General features: G+C 46.7%; 1 protein-coding gene across 2 annotated transcripts in view; it reads right to left on the bottom strand.

Annotated features, from left to right (window-relative positions):
• Nucleotides 1-15266, bottom strand: part of LOC311102087 (E3 ubiquitin-protein ligase TRIP12-like) — a 41679-nt gene that overhangs the window by 15833 nt on the left and 10580 nt on the right. The window contains exons 2-22 of one of the 2 annotated variants that reach the window (XM_084143308.1): nt 14323-14469; nt 13722-13847; nt 12701-13497; nt 10433-10538; nt 8065-8207; nt 7585-7668; nt 7361-7456; nt 6839-6990; nt 6705-6740; nt 6354-6449; nt 5971-6063; nt 3259-3420; nt 3065-3133; nt 2775-2940; nt 2497-2614; nt 2179-2335; nt 1797-1950; nt 1146-1374; nt 916-1034; nt 376-580; nt 155-255 (exon numbers count right to left, since the gene is read on the bottom strand). In XM_084143308.1, the coding sequence (XP_083999434.1) occupies nt 155-255; nt 376-580; nt 916-1034; nt 1146-1374; nt 1797-1950; nt 2179-2335; nt 2497-2614; nt 2775-2940; nt 3065-3133; nt 3259-3420; nt 5971-6063; nt 6354-6449; nt 6705-6740; nt 6839-6990; nt 7361-7456; nt 7585-7668; nt 8065-8207; nt 10433-10538; nt 12701-13497; nt 13722-13847; nt 14323-14420 (3307 nt within the window). In that variant the 5' untranslated portion in view covers nt 14421-14469. The remainder of the gene's footprint in view (nt 1-154; nt 256-375; nt 581-915; nt 1035-1145; nt 1375-1796; nt 1951-2178; nt 2336-2496; nt 2615-2774; nt 2941-3064; nt 3134-3258; nt 3421-5970; nt 6064-6353; nt 6450-6704; nt 6741-6838; nt 6991-7360; nt 7457-7584; nt 7669-8064; nt 8208-10432; nt 10539-12700; nt 13498-13721; nt 13848-14322; nt 14470-15266) is intronic. The other variant, XM_084143309.1, reaches the window with a different exon arrangement.

Raw genomic sequence — 15266 nt, 5'->3', positions numbered from 1 at the left:
ACGTTTGACTGGTACTGTATATACACACACACACCAAGGAATTTTACCTTTCCAACTACAAATGTATCATTGACATTTAGCACTATTTGTATCACCTGTGATAACCATTTGCATCCAGTCTCAGAGATTGTATGAGAGTTCCAATAACAATTACCCTGATTGTCTACTTTGTCATCATCCCTGGGAGGAGAATACTTGGGCCTTCTGGGCCCTCTCTTAGGCAGACGTTTTCTCTTCAGCACATCACTTAATCGCCTAGGAGAGAGGGAGAGATGAATGTTGTTCTATGGAGGAGTGTGTGAGTGTACTTGTGTGTGGTATCTGACCTCTCAATACGTGCACATTCACGTGTATTTAGTATTCGTGTTCTCTCACCCCTGTGGGCTGAGGTCCAGTGAGTCGTCCATGCTGTGCTGGAAGCTAGGTGAGCCCAGGTCTGGGGTGGCGTTGGTGGCCAAAGTAGTGGTCGCAGTGCTGATGGTGGTGCTACACAGGCTAGCCGTGCCGCTGGTGCACGCCTTTGGGGGACTGGTGAGGAAGGCCTCCGACTCAGCCAGGTTCTTCACCTGGTGCATCACACCTGGAGAGGGGAGGAGGGCAGAGGGGAGATGGAATACAGTGAAATTCCTATTTTCCCAATTCTCTGATATTGAAGACGGTCAGAAATTGTGATTAAATAAATCAGGGAAAATCTGTTGTGGTCCACAACATAAGCACATTGTGGTGTGACATCTCCATTTTATGACTTTGCTAAAAAACATTGAAGCTCAAACAGCAGTGGAGGATCCATCATAACAGGTCCTCTGAACAGCAGCTCCTGGTGCTAGAAAAGAGCTGTGTTTCAGCTGGGTGTTTTGGATCATTACAGGTCAGCTCCTCTAGGGACGAGACGCAGGCTCAGGCAGGATCTATTACCTTCTCTTCTGAAGAAGACACTGAATACGTCGGGCAGCTTCTGCATGAGGATCTCAGCCATCTGCAGAGAGCCCACTACAATCTTCAGGTCCTGGCTGGACAGCATGGAGGCAATGTGACTGGGAGAAGGAAACAGACAAACACAGGTTCAGGTGTAGTGTAAAGACACATGCCATACTGGCTATTTTTATTTGGTCCATGGAGGCAGCCATCTTGACTCAAAAGTTCACCTGGACACAGCGTGGTTCCTCAGCACGTCCTTGAGGAGCTCGGCATCGGCGAAGAAGATGATCCTGAGGATGGCTCGGAGGCACTTATGTCTGACGGCTGGGCCCGCCGACGAGCTGTACACTTCGTACAGCACCCCGAACAGGGTCTTGATGAAGCACTTGGCCAGCTCAGGGTCCTCCTTCATCAGCTGGGCCCGTGCGTCCTCCCGCCTCACCTCCTGGTGACCCCCTGGGGGACAGACAGGGGAAAACTCATGTCAGATTTGATAGCTCTTTTGACTCAAAACGAGAAATTGGATTCCCTCAGCTAGTGCAGAAAACAGAAAGAAGCAGCCTGTTCAATTTCACAAGAGTTTACAAAGAGATGCCTCTATTGAGCATGTCTCCATTGGGAAAGAGGTAATCTGCCCTCAATTGGACTACCTGGTTCAAAAGGTTCAATAAAAATAAAAGAAACAATAACTTGGGGCAGTGACCCCTTTCTCCACTGGGTCTATAGCAATCTATAAAATGTATCTTTTCAGGTGAATAGAGCTAGTCTCAGAACCAAATCAGGGCATCATACTACAGCAACTGACATGAGACGCATACAACTGACACCAGGTTGGGGATAATCTATGACTAGAGGTAATGGTGGTGTGTGTCTCTCACCAGTAGTGGGGTTGGCTAAGGGGTTGGGTTTCCTCTGGATACCCCGTGCTGTGCCAGTGTCCTCGTTGATCTGCTGCATAGAGTTGAAGTCGATGGTGTAGACACGGCCCAGGGTGGACAGGCTGATCTCATCCTCTCCGTTCTGGTGGGCCGTCTGGAGAGGAAGAGAGAACCAGACACCCCCAGACGTTAGTGTAACACTGGGCTGAACAGGGGATTCACACAGCTCACAACATATGAAGACAAACAGTCTACGTTGTAGTATAGGTAGGGCCCAGAGTTTTTCCTGACCACCTGACCTGAAGAGGAGAAACTCTGGGCCCCAAGTCTGGAAGAAAGGAAATTCCCTAAAATGGAGCGGAGCGGCATGTCTGTCCTTTACCTCAATGATGCGGCTGTCGATGCGGTTGTAGGGGTGCCACAGGCCCCGGTCGTCCCTCCACTGCCAGATGGCCCCCTCTGTGGCCTGGGCACTGCCCTTCTTCAGCATGAGGTCCACAGCAAAGATGCCTTCTCTGGGCAGGCAGGGCATCAGCTCGCTGGTGGGGGGACAACAAACAGTAAGCAAAGTGAATCAGTGAACTTCGCAAACAAGGCATCTGTGGTGCGTGCATGGAGGACGCCATCTTTATGCACGTCCACCATTTGGGTAAAACAGTTTGTTGTAAAGTTGAGAGCAGCAGCAGAGGGGGTTCCTTACCAGATGAGTGAGGTGAGCTCATAGAGCTCCTGGGGGCTCCTGGGCACCAGGTCAATCTGCTCCTGGCAGCTACCGTTGGCCGCTCCGCACAGAAGGAAGCGCAGAGTCTCCGCAATATCTGAACAAAGACAAATAAATAGATACAGTCAGGGACTTTGGCCATGGAGGCATTTAGACTGTCATTATAAAGCTGCATTGTTAGGCTTTATTCAAGTGAGTAGTGTAAATACACAACGATAGAAAGTATGTAAGAGTGTGCGTCTGCGTGAGCCACTCACTCTGCTTCATGAGCTGCACGGCCAGACAGGGGCAGTTGGAGCACATGAGGGAGAACATGCGCACCACCATGATGAACATGCCCGAGCTGAGCACGGGCGGGGTGACCACCAGCAGCTGTTGGATGTTGGTCAGCAGGTCCCGCGAGGCCACCTGCTGCAGCAAGTTCTGTGGACAGCGGTCACACAGAGGTCAAGTGTCAGTCATAGTGATGATGTCATCATGGGTCTGTTCAGGAGGGTGAGAGATGTTAGAGCCATAGAAACGTGTCGAGTAGAACCGCCTCACTCACCTCCTCGTGTTGAAAGTTGTCCACCAGCCTGGCAAAACAGAGACAAGTGCTTTCAACGGATTTCTTATCCTGTACGTGGGGGGGAAGAATAACCACATTAGACAATTGACACGTCTTCACAGGTAACATGCCACAGACAACACCAATCTCACCTGCAATATAGCAGAGCATGTAAAAGGTGAATGTGTCTGTACCTGGTGTGAGAGTCTCTGGGTCAGCAGTGGCAGGGAGTCAGAGACAAAGTGGAACTCGTCAGGGGTGATGCTCTGGCAGCAGTTGGCGGCAATGGCCAGGGCGTTCCTCTGGGCATTGATGCTGAAGAACTCCAAGTACAGCAGACAGTCAGCCAGGCCACCCTGCACGACACAGGAAACACCACACAGTTAAAACACAAGAATAGGGATAGATGGCACATATGGGGACAGATTTACCTTTCAAAATACAGTGGGACAGGAGGGGGGACCATCAAATGTGTAAATTCAAAATGGCTATTCCACTCCCTTTCATTTATTAAGTGATTCTTATTCTGTACTGCACAACTATAATACAGCAAAAATTTCTTAACACTGAGGGATCTCTGACCATCAAATGGTTGAATTCAAAATGGCTTCCGTTCATCTCTACATCCCTATACACAATATTTTAAATATTACATTTACGCATCTCTGCACAACAAGGTTTCCGTTTGGAAGATGTGGCACTGGACAACGTGACCGGGATGATTTTAATTTACCATCCATTTGAGAAATTCACCAGACCCATATGCATTGTGTGCATAACCCATCAGGGCATCCCCCCATGGTGCTCAGAATGACAGAAATCCCATTTAGATCATGGTAAAGCATTTTAACAGAACATGCAACTCATGTAATGAAGCAGCCAATAGAACGTCGTTTTCAAACATTTGCCAAAATGCAATTAGCGGGAAAACACCATTCTAAACATGCGGTCCTCTGTAGCTCAATTGGTAGAGCATGGCGCTTGTAACGCCAGAGTAGTGGGTTCGATCCACGGGACCACCCATACGTAAAAAATGTATGCACACATGACTAAGTCGCTTTGGATAAATGGCATATTATTATTACATCACACCTGGGAAAACACCATTCTAAACATCACACCTGGGAAAACACCATTCTAAACATCACACCTGGGAAACCACAATTCTAAACAGCGCACCTGATAGCGGTTCCATATGTGACAGATGAAACTGTTAGAAACTTAGAGGGGGAATCTAAAGATGCAACAACTAGGGTTGTGCCTTTGGCTTCTGGACAATGAAAGAAAGTTGATATGAAAACCAGTAGAACAGGAGAGAAATGGCATAGCGTTGGGTCCAATAGGGAAGTAAATGGATATACATTTGCCAAAATTACATAATTACTCCTGTCTATACAGAAATTAATAAAATAAATCAAAATACTTCACCAGAAAGCATGACTTAGCCAGAGGAATCGAGGATAATTAGCTTTTTTTTTTTTTATAGCTGCGCTTCTTAAAAAATATAACTGATTCTAGAGTTGTGGCTGTCAGTGAAAAGCATCCAAAATGTGTGAAGATAATGTGTCGACTATAAATTAAACAATTAGACAAGGGGAGAGGTGTGTGGCGAAGTTATAGGCGAGTCTCTCTCCAGAATGGCTCAGCTGTTTCCCACCAATTCTTGAGTATTCATTGTGAATGTTTTGCCATTGGCAAAAAAAAAAAAATCAATACCCCATTACATACGTCACCAGTAGTTAATGTACCGTTAAACCCCGTCATTTGGTTACATTCATCTGCTAATGCATGTATTACAGTCATTTACCGTGCTCCTTCTCACAGTAAGCTATTTGAAAAACCTTTCCAACAATCTCCCCCTCGATAATCACCAATCCTCAGTGTGAAAGAGCAATGAAAGTTACAGGCCTACTGCTGCGTTGGCCTATAGGCTATGAGTTCCATGCACTCATTTCTTTAGCCGCCAATGGATCACGGTGTATCAATGTGTCCATATGGTAGAGGCTGGTGATCTCGCATTAATTTTTATGATTATCATATGACAATGAAAATGTTATTATTTAAATGCGCATTTGAAAATCAAAACTGGCATGCAGAACGGTAGAAATGGCAGGATAAATCGTAAGCTTCCCCAAACTTCAAACTCACGCGCCACCTATGAAGTCTTTATAAAAAATTGCATCTAAGTTTCCATGGTGGTATTTTGCCTATAGGCTACTTTGCAGCAAGGTAAGACATGCCTCATAATATGAAATAAAACATTCAGGTTTCAAACAATTAAGCCTGTTGCCTGCACTTGAATGGTGAATGGGCTGCGCGCTTCAATTACACATTGAGAAATCAAAATCTCTATTTTTATTGTGCACCAAAACTGTTAACACGCGATTGCATTTACAAATTGTTGCACAAAGATTAGGCTTATAAAAAGCCCATTTCACTCCAGAAGCAACCAGCTGATGAGCTGCAGGAGAAATCCCGCTCAATATAGTCTCTGTATGATGTGCGCGTGTGTTACTTGTGTTGGATAAATAAGATACATGACTAACGAAAATACAAAGGCCAATTGAATGTAAAAAAATTATGCTGATTAACCTATAGACCGATAAGCATGGTGGTCAAATGTATTTCCATCGACTGGGATTTCAATCGATGAATAAAAAGCATTATTTTGCAACAGGATTTTTTTTACTCTCATTTCAGCCTGCAACAGTTTAAACATTTTTTTGTGTGTGTTTTCTTTTCAAAAGCCGGCTATTTCCGGCTAATGGAAACCCTGGTGCACATCTAACATACAGCCACCACCGTCAACACTTATTTTAAGGTGAGCCTATGAGAGCCGGGTAGGGAGCAGAGATGATGACATGGAGAGAGAGAGGCAGAGCTGAGCCAGAGGGAGCAACACTTACAGCCTGCAGGATGGCTTTGCTGTGTCGCCTTGACAACATCTCCAAGGCAGTCAGGGCCTGCTCCGCCACGTCAATGAATTGGATCACCTGAAGCTGCAGACAAAGAGGAGAGAGAGCGCGCTATTAGCATATCCACCACCGTTTTATGACCGCATATGAAGAGGGAACAAGTACATGAGGGAATGACAGAAATGGAAGACGTGAGAAGAACAACGTGTGGGCTAGGAACACCTGGGTTGCATTCAGTAGGCATGAATTGGTGGGACATTTTTCATACGGACTAGGTAGTACTTAAACTTTAATGAGAACATTTCCATTTCAAAGCATGTGTTTGGTGCCTACTGAACCTGAGCAAGGGGGGGGGGGGGGGGGGGTCATCCTACCTTTTCCAGGAAGACGGGGATGGCGTCCACAACCACAGCAGAGGACCGAGGCAGCGCCTCCATCATGTAAGTGAGAGCACGGGAGGCGTGGTTCATCTGAGCAGAGGCACGGGGTAAGATACAGATTTCACAAGCACAACCCCAAAGCAACTATGTTGGCTGGAACCATACAGTTAACACTTTGCTGAGGTACAGCTTATTTTGCAACAATATGTAACTATGAGACAGTGTGTTGTTTCACACTCTTTGCGAAACATTTTAGCACCTGCAATGTAGGCCTAATGTCATGGTGAAAATCAAATATCACTGGGTCCCCCCCCCCCCCCAAAGATATAAGCCCAGGATACTCACAATGTCAAAGTTATGCTCCATCTGTAACAATGTGATCTGTGAGGAAGAGACGAGGGGATTAAGAGACTTGGCAAATCAAGACACAGTGTAAAATGATTAAAGACAAAAGGTGGACAAAGCATTGAGTGACTCACCAGAGCGGGCACCACGCTCTTCACAGGGAAGCCTCCTAGCGTCTCCTCGTTGCCCATCACCAGCAGCTGGCACATCTCGATGGCGGCCTGGAGCTGCTGGGACTCGTCGCCGGTGGCCTGCAGGCCCTGCAGCAGCTGCTGAGCCTTGGAGCCTGGGAGGAGAGATAAAGCAGGTCAGAGTAGAGACTAAACAGCATGGCTAGTATTCGCAAGAGAAGGAGTGCTGATATAGGATCAGTTTAGCCTTTAAGATCAAACTGAATAAGATTATATGGCAAGGGGGGGAATCAGACCCTAGATCAGCACTCCTCCTCTGAGAAACATTTTTAATATGGGCCCTGCCAGGAGTGCAGTCAGCACACACTTGGATTAGAGTTGAGTGAATAGCAGGTTAGAAGAATAAAGGCAGACATAAGTGAACTCAACATCCCTCCCCTGAGAGAGAATGGAAACATCCTGCTCACAGATGTTAAGCGGTAATTAAATGGATTCTGGACACAGACAAGAAGGTGTAGCACTCACTGGCTCCACTGCCTATGGTTCTGTGAAACAGCTGGGACATGCGGGGTCCCAAGGGCCCAAAGAGGTGTGGGGGTAGACCCCTGGCCTCCAGCAGGGCTGTGGGGAGAAAACAGCCAGGTTAGACAACAACCAAAGACCCTGCAACACCAACAAGGGCTGACAGGGAACTCTTATTAGACAGGAACATTGGCACATGTATCTAAGGAAAGCTGTGATCGACATACCTTGGAGTCTGCCCATTTCAGAGTCATCGGACTCGCTCTCACCGGATGTGGTCATCCCAACAGCTCCGGCAACTGAGCTAGAAGCTGGAGAGAGAAGAAGAAACAGGGACAGTTAAACAGCCATTTTCATCATCATCAAAATGACAATACATTTGTCAAACAAAGAGTTCTCTCAGATAAGGTAAAGGGTAATAAACCCCCAGGCAGGCCCAGGAATACAGTCAATGATATTTTAGTGTATACACACACACACAAACCAAGCAGCGGCTACACCAAGCAGAGGCTGGCTCCTATGCGTTTAGACCAAACACATACCAGAAATTCTTGGGATAGTCCAAAAGTTTTGATCCACTAAGGGCCAAGGGGAGAGAATCTCTGCTACCACAAGCAGGTAGCGTACCATTATAGGTGTAGCACTGAGTGTTTCCTGACCATGCGAGCTGAAAAGGAAAAACTCTGTGCCCTGGCCGCAGTAGGTACCTGTCCCTGAAGCCCCCTGCGGGGCCTCGTCAGTGCGGGCGGCCGAGGAGTTGGCCCCGTCCTGGTTGTTGTCCGAGTCAGCCATCTTCTCTTGTCGGCGAGCTTCGGCTGCCCCGCGCTTGCCCAGGCCTGAGCCTCGCCGACTGCACAGACAGGGGGGGAGAAAAAGGCAGAGGGGGACAGTGAGTGACGGCGCAACAAACTAGACCACACAGAGCCTACAGTCAAACACGGCAGGTAGCTTAGTAGTTAAGAGCGTTGTGCCAGTAACCGAAAGGTCGCTGGTTCTAATCCCCAAGCCGACTATATGAAAAATCTGTCGATGTGCCCTTGAGCAAGGCACTTAACCCTAATTGCTACTGTGAGTCGCTCTGGATAAGAGCGTCTGCTAAATTACTTTTTTTTTAAACAAAAAAACACACGAGACGGCACACAACTGACATTCCTGGTCATAAGGCATCACTAACTCACACTTGCTCTTTCGCAATGTGAACGCATGTTCACATACACACACACCTGTGAGCAGACATGTGCAGGTACCGACAACAAGCATGTTCACATTCCTGAATGGTTAAACTGTCCAGTGAAAATCTCGATTTTAAAAGTTACACATATTCTGTTAACTCACACCCAAATAATGTGGCCAAAGAATAAATTGGAGGGGGAAAAACCTCTTTAAGAAAAAAAACACCTTTTGGAAGGAAAACTATTTCACTCATATTGTAATTCTGGGTCATATTTCATAGAAATCTGGAAACACTGGACAGTTACTTTAAAGGAATAATCCACCCAAAACCACTCATTCCTATGATTTACAGTGTTAAATAATATTTGAGAATACATTTTTCATGTTGTCATTATAATAAGGTGGTTAGCAACATGTGGACATTTTTGTGGAAATCTGTTGCAGCTCAAGTCGACTACAAAACCCACAATGCAACGCGCTCCCACTCTGCTGGCTAGGTAGCAAATGTAACTACCGGTACACGCAATAATATCAAAGTCAATATTAGCATGTGAAGTAGCTAGCCAGCTGTAAAATCAACAAACTGCACTATCTTACCATGTTCAACCTGCAGATCGTCTGCTTCAAGGATGTTGCTATGGCAACAGCCATTTCCCATGTGGTAAAGAGATCAATGGAACGTAGAACGCCGGGGAAAGCGCAAGGATGCATCATTGGCGGCCATTCAAAAAATCTGATCTAACAAGGTGAATATTCGTCATGATTTAGGAGTTCTAAAAGGCTCACAATGTGGTTACTAAAATCCGATTTGGATATATTTAGCTGTTTTCACTGGATAATATTTAGTCCTTTTCGGGTTTGGAAAAATGTCTGCTAAATTCTAACTCCCGTCTGTATAAGCTGGGGGGGACGCGTGTGTTGTGTTTCCATTGTTTTGGTCGAATTCCATAAATCTCTTTACCGAATCTATGCTTTCCCACAGACATAGCTCAGGGCAAGGAGGGATATGATAAATGTGCATTGCATGCTGTTAAGTTGAAGATTTTTTAACCCTTATTTGACCAGGTAAGTTGACTGAGAACACTTTACAGCAAAGACCTGGGGAATAGTTACAGGGGAGAGGAGGGGGGATGAATGAGCCAATTGGAAGCTGGGGATGATTAGGTGGCCATGGAATTTAAGCCAGGACACTGGGGTTAACACCCTTACTCTTACGATAAGTGCCATGGGATCTTTAGTGACCACAGAGAGTCAAGACACCAGTTTAATGTTCCATCTGAAAGACGGCACCCTACACAGGGCAACGTCCCCAATCACTGCCCCGGGGCATTGGGAAACTGAGTTGAATAATTTGGTCCACAGTTTAGTTTGAGCACATCTAAGCGATATATACTTTGTCATGACGATAGACAGATTGATGCCCATACCATCTATTAGCTGAGTTGGCGATCTGGAGTGCAGGTAATTGTTTTAAAAGTCTTATGAAATGTGATAGTGTGTTATTCCCCATCTCCAGCGACGAGAACCTTTTCATGATGATGCATTACAACACGATTTCCTGATTTCACACTGTCAACTTAGAAGTTAAATCATGGTGAAAAAAGTTATTTTACCCACTCAGAACATAGACTATAACCACATTTACAGGAGTTTCATGTCTGGAGTGGATTTTCCCCTTTAAACATGTTATGGCTGACTACACACTTTCGTATGGACTGAAAGATCGACTTCTCAGGGACAATTTCATTAGGCATTGCCAAGGAAGCCACCCTCTGCCATAAAATATTGGATGTATTGTTTAATACTTTTTGTACACACTGAAATACAACCGACTACAATTGACTTTGGGCTTTAGACTGGAGAAGTTGAGACGACATTGAGAGCAGTGGGAGGCTGTAGTACCTGGTGCTGGCGCAGGAGCCCGTGGTCTTCTGGCGTGTGCTCCGCCGAAAGCTGGGGAGCTCTGCTGGAGGAGACTCGCTGCGCTTCTTAGTGGACTTCCTCAAACCTGATGAGGCACGAGGAGCCAATGAGTAAACAGTCAAGGCAAAAGACAGCACAAACCACAGTGATAGTAGACCCCTAGATATTAGATTGCTCTATCATGATAACCAGTTCATCCATTTCCATAACTTAAGAGGAATTGTATGTTTGCAAATGATTGAGCTACACCTTTCTATTATGTTGGTTTAGTCTACAACCATTAATCAAATGGTGGTTTAAATATTCCACCTAATCCGAACCGTTTGGGCAGTGATAACCAGTGTTTTTCCAGTAGAAAACCTAAAGTTTTTTTGTTTGTTTTTTACCCCAACCCTGGTTAACTGATGCCAGTCACCTTGGCTAAGTACAGTAGTAGTTAGTGGTTGACAAGTGGCATAACGGTCAAGAGCAAGGACTGGTTCAGAGGGGGCCAGCACCAGTCACTCATAACAGTAAGAGCCACCCAGGGTAGATAGTCACACACTGACAGCTCTGGTGGTTCTCAGTGGAGAGCCCAGTGCCACCGACACTGGGAGAGAGTATAAATAGCCCCTCTCTCACTAGTACAGACCTAGAACAGAACAACCTTCATGCTAAACCTGAGGGTCCCAACACCGAGTGCAAAAATATGACGCCGACTGACCTTTTCCCAACACACATACAATACAGGGTCGGTCAGCAGACAAGTAGTGACAAACGCAACCACACACACCTCACTCATGACCCCCAGTAACCCAACAGAATAATCAAAATGGCAATGTATTGTTGCTACAGCAGAAAGCCTGATGCACGCTATCACAGCCACACCGCGTACCCCACCATGCAATCTGGCTTACTCACCATTATAGCAGCAGAGTCGACAGAGGCTGAGAATAGATGTTGAGAGTGTGTGTGTGTGTGTGACAGTGTGCACTACAAGTGACAATCTGTGCCCCTTAATAAAAGTGGGTGAATCACTCTCTCTGCTCCCCTCCCTCCTCTCCCCAGTAAGAACCTGATGCCTGCTAGTCGGCCAGCCGGCAGGCAGGGTGGGCCGGTCTAGGTCCTCTCAAAGGGGGCACATGTTTGGAGCTGGGCCCTGTGGCAGCGTGCCCAGCCTCGGTTACCATCTTGGAATCCCCTACCCCAACCCAGAACACACTGACCCACCGCTGAACCACTGATCATCTTCCACTCGCCCGCATGCACTACATTCGTGACACCTCCCCCCTAACCCACCTATGAGCTTTAAACTTAAACTGTATGAGTCTTTGAACATTTGGAGCCGTGCAGTCATTCACTCATCTTCAAAACAAACCACAGCCGCGGTCTGACCTTCATCCTACACTAAAATTCCCATAATGCATCGCTGTGATGTGACCTGTAACCTCAGGGCTGATTGTGTCTGATCTGACAGCAAAAGTATTCTAATGCCTCGGAGCACGTTAGCGAGCCCTTAACACCTACCTAACATCTGAGCGGCTGTAGTGAATCAGTCTGACCTTCACAAATATCAATTTGCGCCACAGTCCAACAGGCTACAGTAGAGCCACCAGACAGATTATTTATATCTTCCAGTTTGAGGCTGGCCTGGTACTGAAACAAGCTGAACTCTGAACCAGTCACCCAGCTCCTAGTGAAGCCAGATATTTGCAGATCTTTAAGGCATAAGCAATATGGTTTACCACTACACTGTTATACTAATCCAGACCCTCCAGATCTGTAAACATTGAAGGGTTAGGGCCAAAGGGAACAAAGAAGCGAATTGGGACCACCTATATCAGTTACACGTGTGTCTGTGGGAGTTTATCTGCAAGGTTCTCTCTATGTGTGTATGTCCATGCATGTTTATCAGCACCGACTGTCTGTGCAGGGTTAATTCCTGCTTGGTGTGTGTGTGTGTGTGTGTGTGTGTGTCTGGTGTGAGAAGCAGTCACCCCGGCAGCAGCAGGTCCCAGTACAAAGTGTGTTTCTGTAACTGAAGCTGCAACACGGGTCCTGTGACATTTAATCCCTGAGAGTAACCTCTACCACAGCGACCCTCCAAAGGCTGCTACTCACATAACCCTACAACCTTCGAACCTGAAGGTAGCAAACCATTTGATCCTGGCTGGCTGACCATTACAAATATGAGCACCCCAAACCCCCCTTGGATTAAGGGAAATGTGAAACAGTACACACAGGTATGAGAGGGTGGGACAGACGCACTTGCTAGTTTGGCTTGTAGTCCTGAGGGCCCAGGTTTGGAGGTGGTCTCTGTCTTGGAGGAGCCGGGTAGGGACAGTTTGGGCTTTGGCAGGTTGACTTTGGGACTGAAGCGGGCCGCCCACTCAAACTTGGACGAGACGGCGGCTTTGGCCTGCTCCTTGTCGCGGGTGCTTCGGCGTGGGGAGGGGCTGGAGGCGGAGCGGGAGCGACGTGCCTTGTTCTGGTCTTTGCCCTGCTTGAGCCTGGCGCCCTGTGTGGCGGTGGCACTGTTGGCGCTGGTGGAGGAGGAGGACGAGGTGGAGGCAGAAGAGGAGGAGTCAGTCACGGTGCTACACCCAGCTTTGGCTGAGGCGGCCGACTTCGACGCCAGCTTGGTGGGTTTTGCAGATCTGCCGTCGGTACGGTTGGGGAAGGACCCAGCAGTGCTGCTCAGACCGGGGAGGGAGTCAGCCTTCTTCCGTTTCTGGGTCGGTGAGGCCCCAGAGGCCCCGCTTTTCTTGCTCTGGATGCGGCCTGTGGGCGCGGGTGGCTCTGGAGCCAGGGGTCTCTTCTTGGAGGATTTGGCAAGGCCTTTCTTGGCCTCAGTGGTATGGTCTCTGGGTGGGGGGTGGGATTTGGACTTCTTGGCTGGGGTGGGGGTGTTGTTGAGGTCAGGTGCAGAACTTCTCTTCAACCCTCGGGTGGTACCTTCACTCTTGGATTGGTGGCCTGTTGGCTCTCGCTCTGATGTCCCTGCGGCCTCTGGGTCTTCTTGCAGCACAAATGAAGCCACAGACAGTGACAGACTGCTGCTGCTGCTGGAGGAGAGGAGAAAGGGATAACCTTTTAGCACAGTTTCCAAACAGGAAAGACAGAGATCAAGTACAATGCTTCCATTCAGTTAATTTAGGCTTACAGTGAATAGCCAAGGGCGCAATAGATTGAAAACAAACAATAGTTAATACATTTTTATCCAATCACGATAGTCGATTGTCAAAAGCAGACCCCACAAACACAGTGAGTGCTAAGGAGCGAGGGGTACCTTCTTGAGCTGTGCCCTCTGGACTGGCCAGAGGCTGAGCTGGGTGCGGCTTTGGAAGCCTTAGATTTAGGTCTTCTACTTTCAGGAGGGGAATTTGCTTTATGTTTTACCTGCTCTGACTGCAACCTGTAAGGTTGGGAATTAAAGAGCAAGTGACAGTGTGGGTTTTGCGTAATCACTCTATATCATGAATAAAATACTTCAAGTCATTCCCCTATCATTGTTCACCCATCCTGTACTACTCCAAGGAATGCCTCTGGAGAACACCATGCAAAAACAATCTAAATGTACTTGTACTGATAGATTAATATAAAATAACCCCCACACAATGCTTTTCCTTTAACTTAACACATTGGAAAGGCTTCTGACATTTTAAAAACATTAGAATGAACGTCATCAGCTCCAGCTCTGATAGGGTTTAGGACCTTATTAAAATTATAATCAATGGTGAACATGAATAATTGTAGCCATTTTTAGAAAAGTTCTGCAAGTAGAGAAAACTACACAGTAGACAACAGCTTCAAGCATGCCCTTACATGTTCAAACCGACAAAGACACAAACAGGTGAGCACACAGATATTAGGGGTGCTGGGGGACATACCTTCCTGCGACTGTATGGGCTTGTGGCTGGGCCGCAGCAGTGTTCCTCTGTGAACGGCGCAGTGACCCCCCTGGATTGGAATTAGGCCGGTTGGACATTGGCACCTCTCTCCTGAAGGGACATACCCTTTCTAGACACTACCATTCACTAGACCGAGAAGAGAGTAAAGAAAAACATCAGATCATGGGTGAGACATCAGGGTGTGTCCTTGTGAGTGACATGTTCCCAAACAAAGGAAAATCCAATGGACAGATGTGTTGGTGGTGGCTGTTTATGTCATCAATGCTGCCGTTTGACTCAAATAATTAGCCGCTCAACCCCATTCTAAATGATCACTCTCAGGACCATGTTGGCTGCATTTATACAGACAGCCCAATTCTGACCTTTTTTTCTTCCACTCATTTTGGAACATTCAGATCAGCTCAGAAAAAGATCTGATGTGATTGGTCAAAAGACCAATTAGTGGAAAAAAGATCAGAATTGGGGTGCCTGTGTAAACGCAGCCCTGGTAAATTATCACGAAAATGTACATCTGATGATACAAGCCCCTGCCTAATAAAACAGATCAATCATATTACTCACATTACCATTTGTTTGTAGGCAGCACAGGGCAGCACGCATGATCAATGAGCCTCAGCCAAACTCATCACATGGCAACATACACCTCTAAATCTGTCAGCCCAATCGATTGATCCAATCAGAGAGACAATGACAGGCCCAAAATGATTGTCCACAAACTTAAAACAAAGAGGCAGATAGATTTAAAATTGCAAGATCACATAAGAAAAAACATCTAGGCTAAGTTTCATCATGGGCACATGAAAACATAGACCTACACTGAACAAAAATCTATGACTGTGCACTAAATTTGTTTATATCCCTGTTAGTGAGCATTTTATCCTTTGTCAAGATAATCCATCCACCCGACAGGTGTGGTATATCAA

The sequence above is a fragment of the Coregonus lavaretus genome (assembly GCF_964263955.1).
Source record: "Coregonus lavaretus genome assembly, chromosome: 26".
NCBI classification, from domain to species: domain Eukaryota; kingdom Metazoa; phylum Chordata; class Actinopteri; order Salmoniformes; family Salmonidae; genus Coregonus; species Coregonus lavaretus.
The sequence above is the reverse complement of the archived record's forward strand: the minus strand, read 5'-3'. Positions and strand labels throughout refer to the sequence as shown.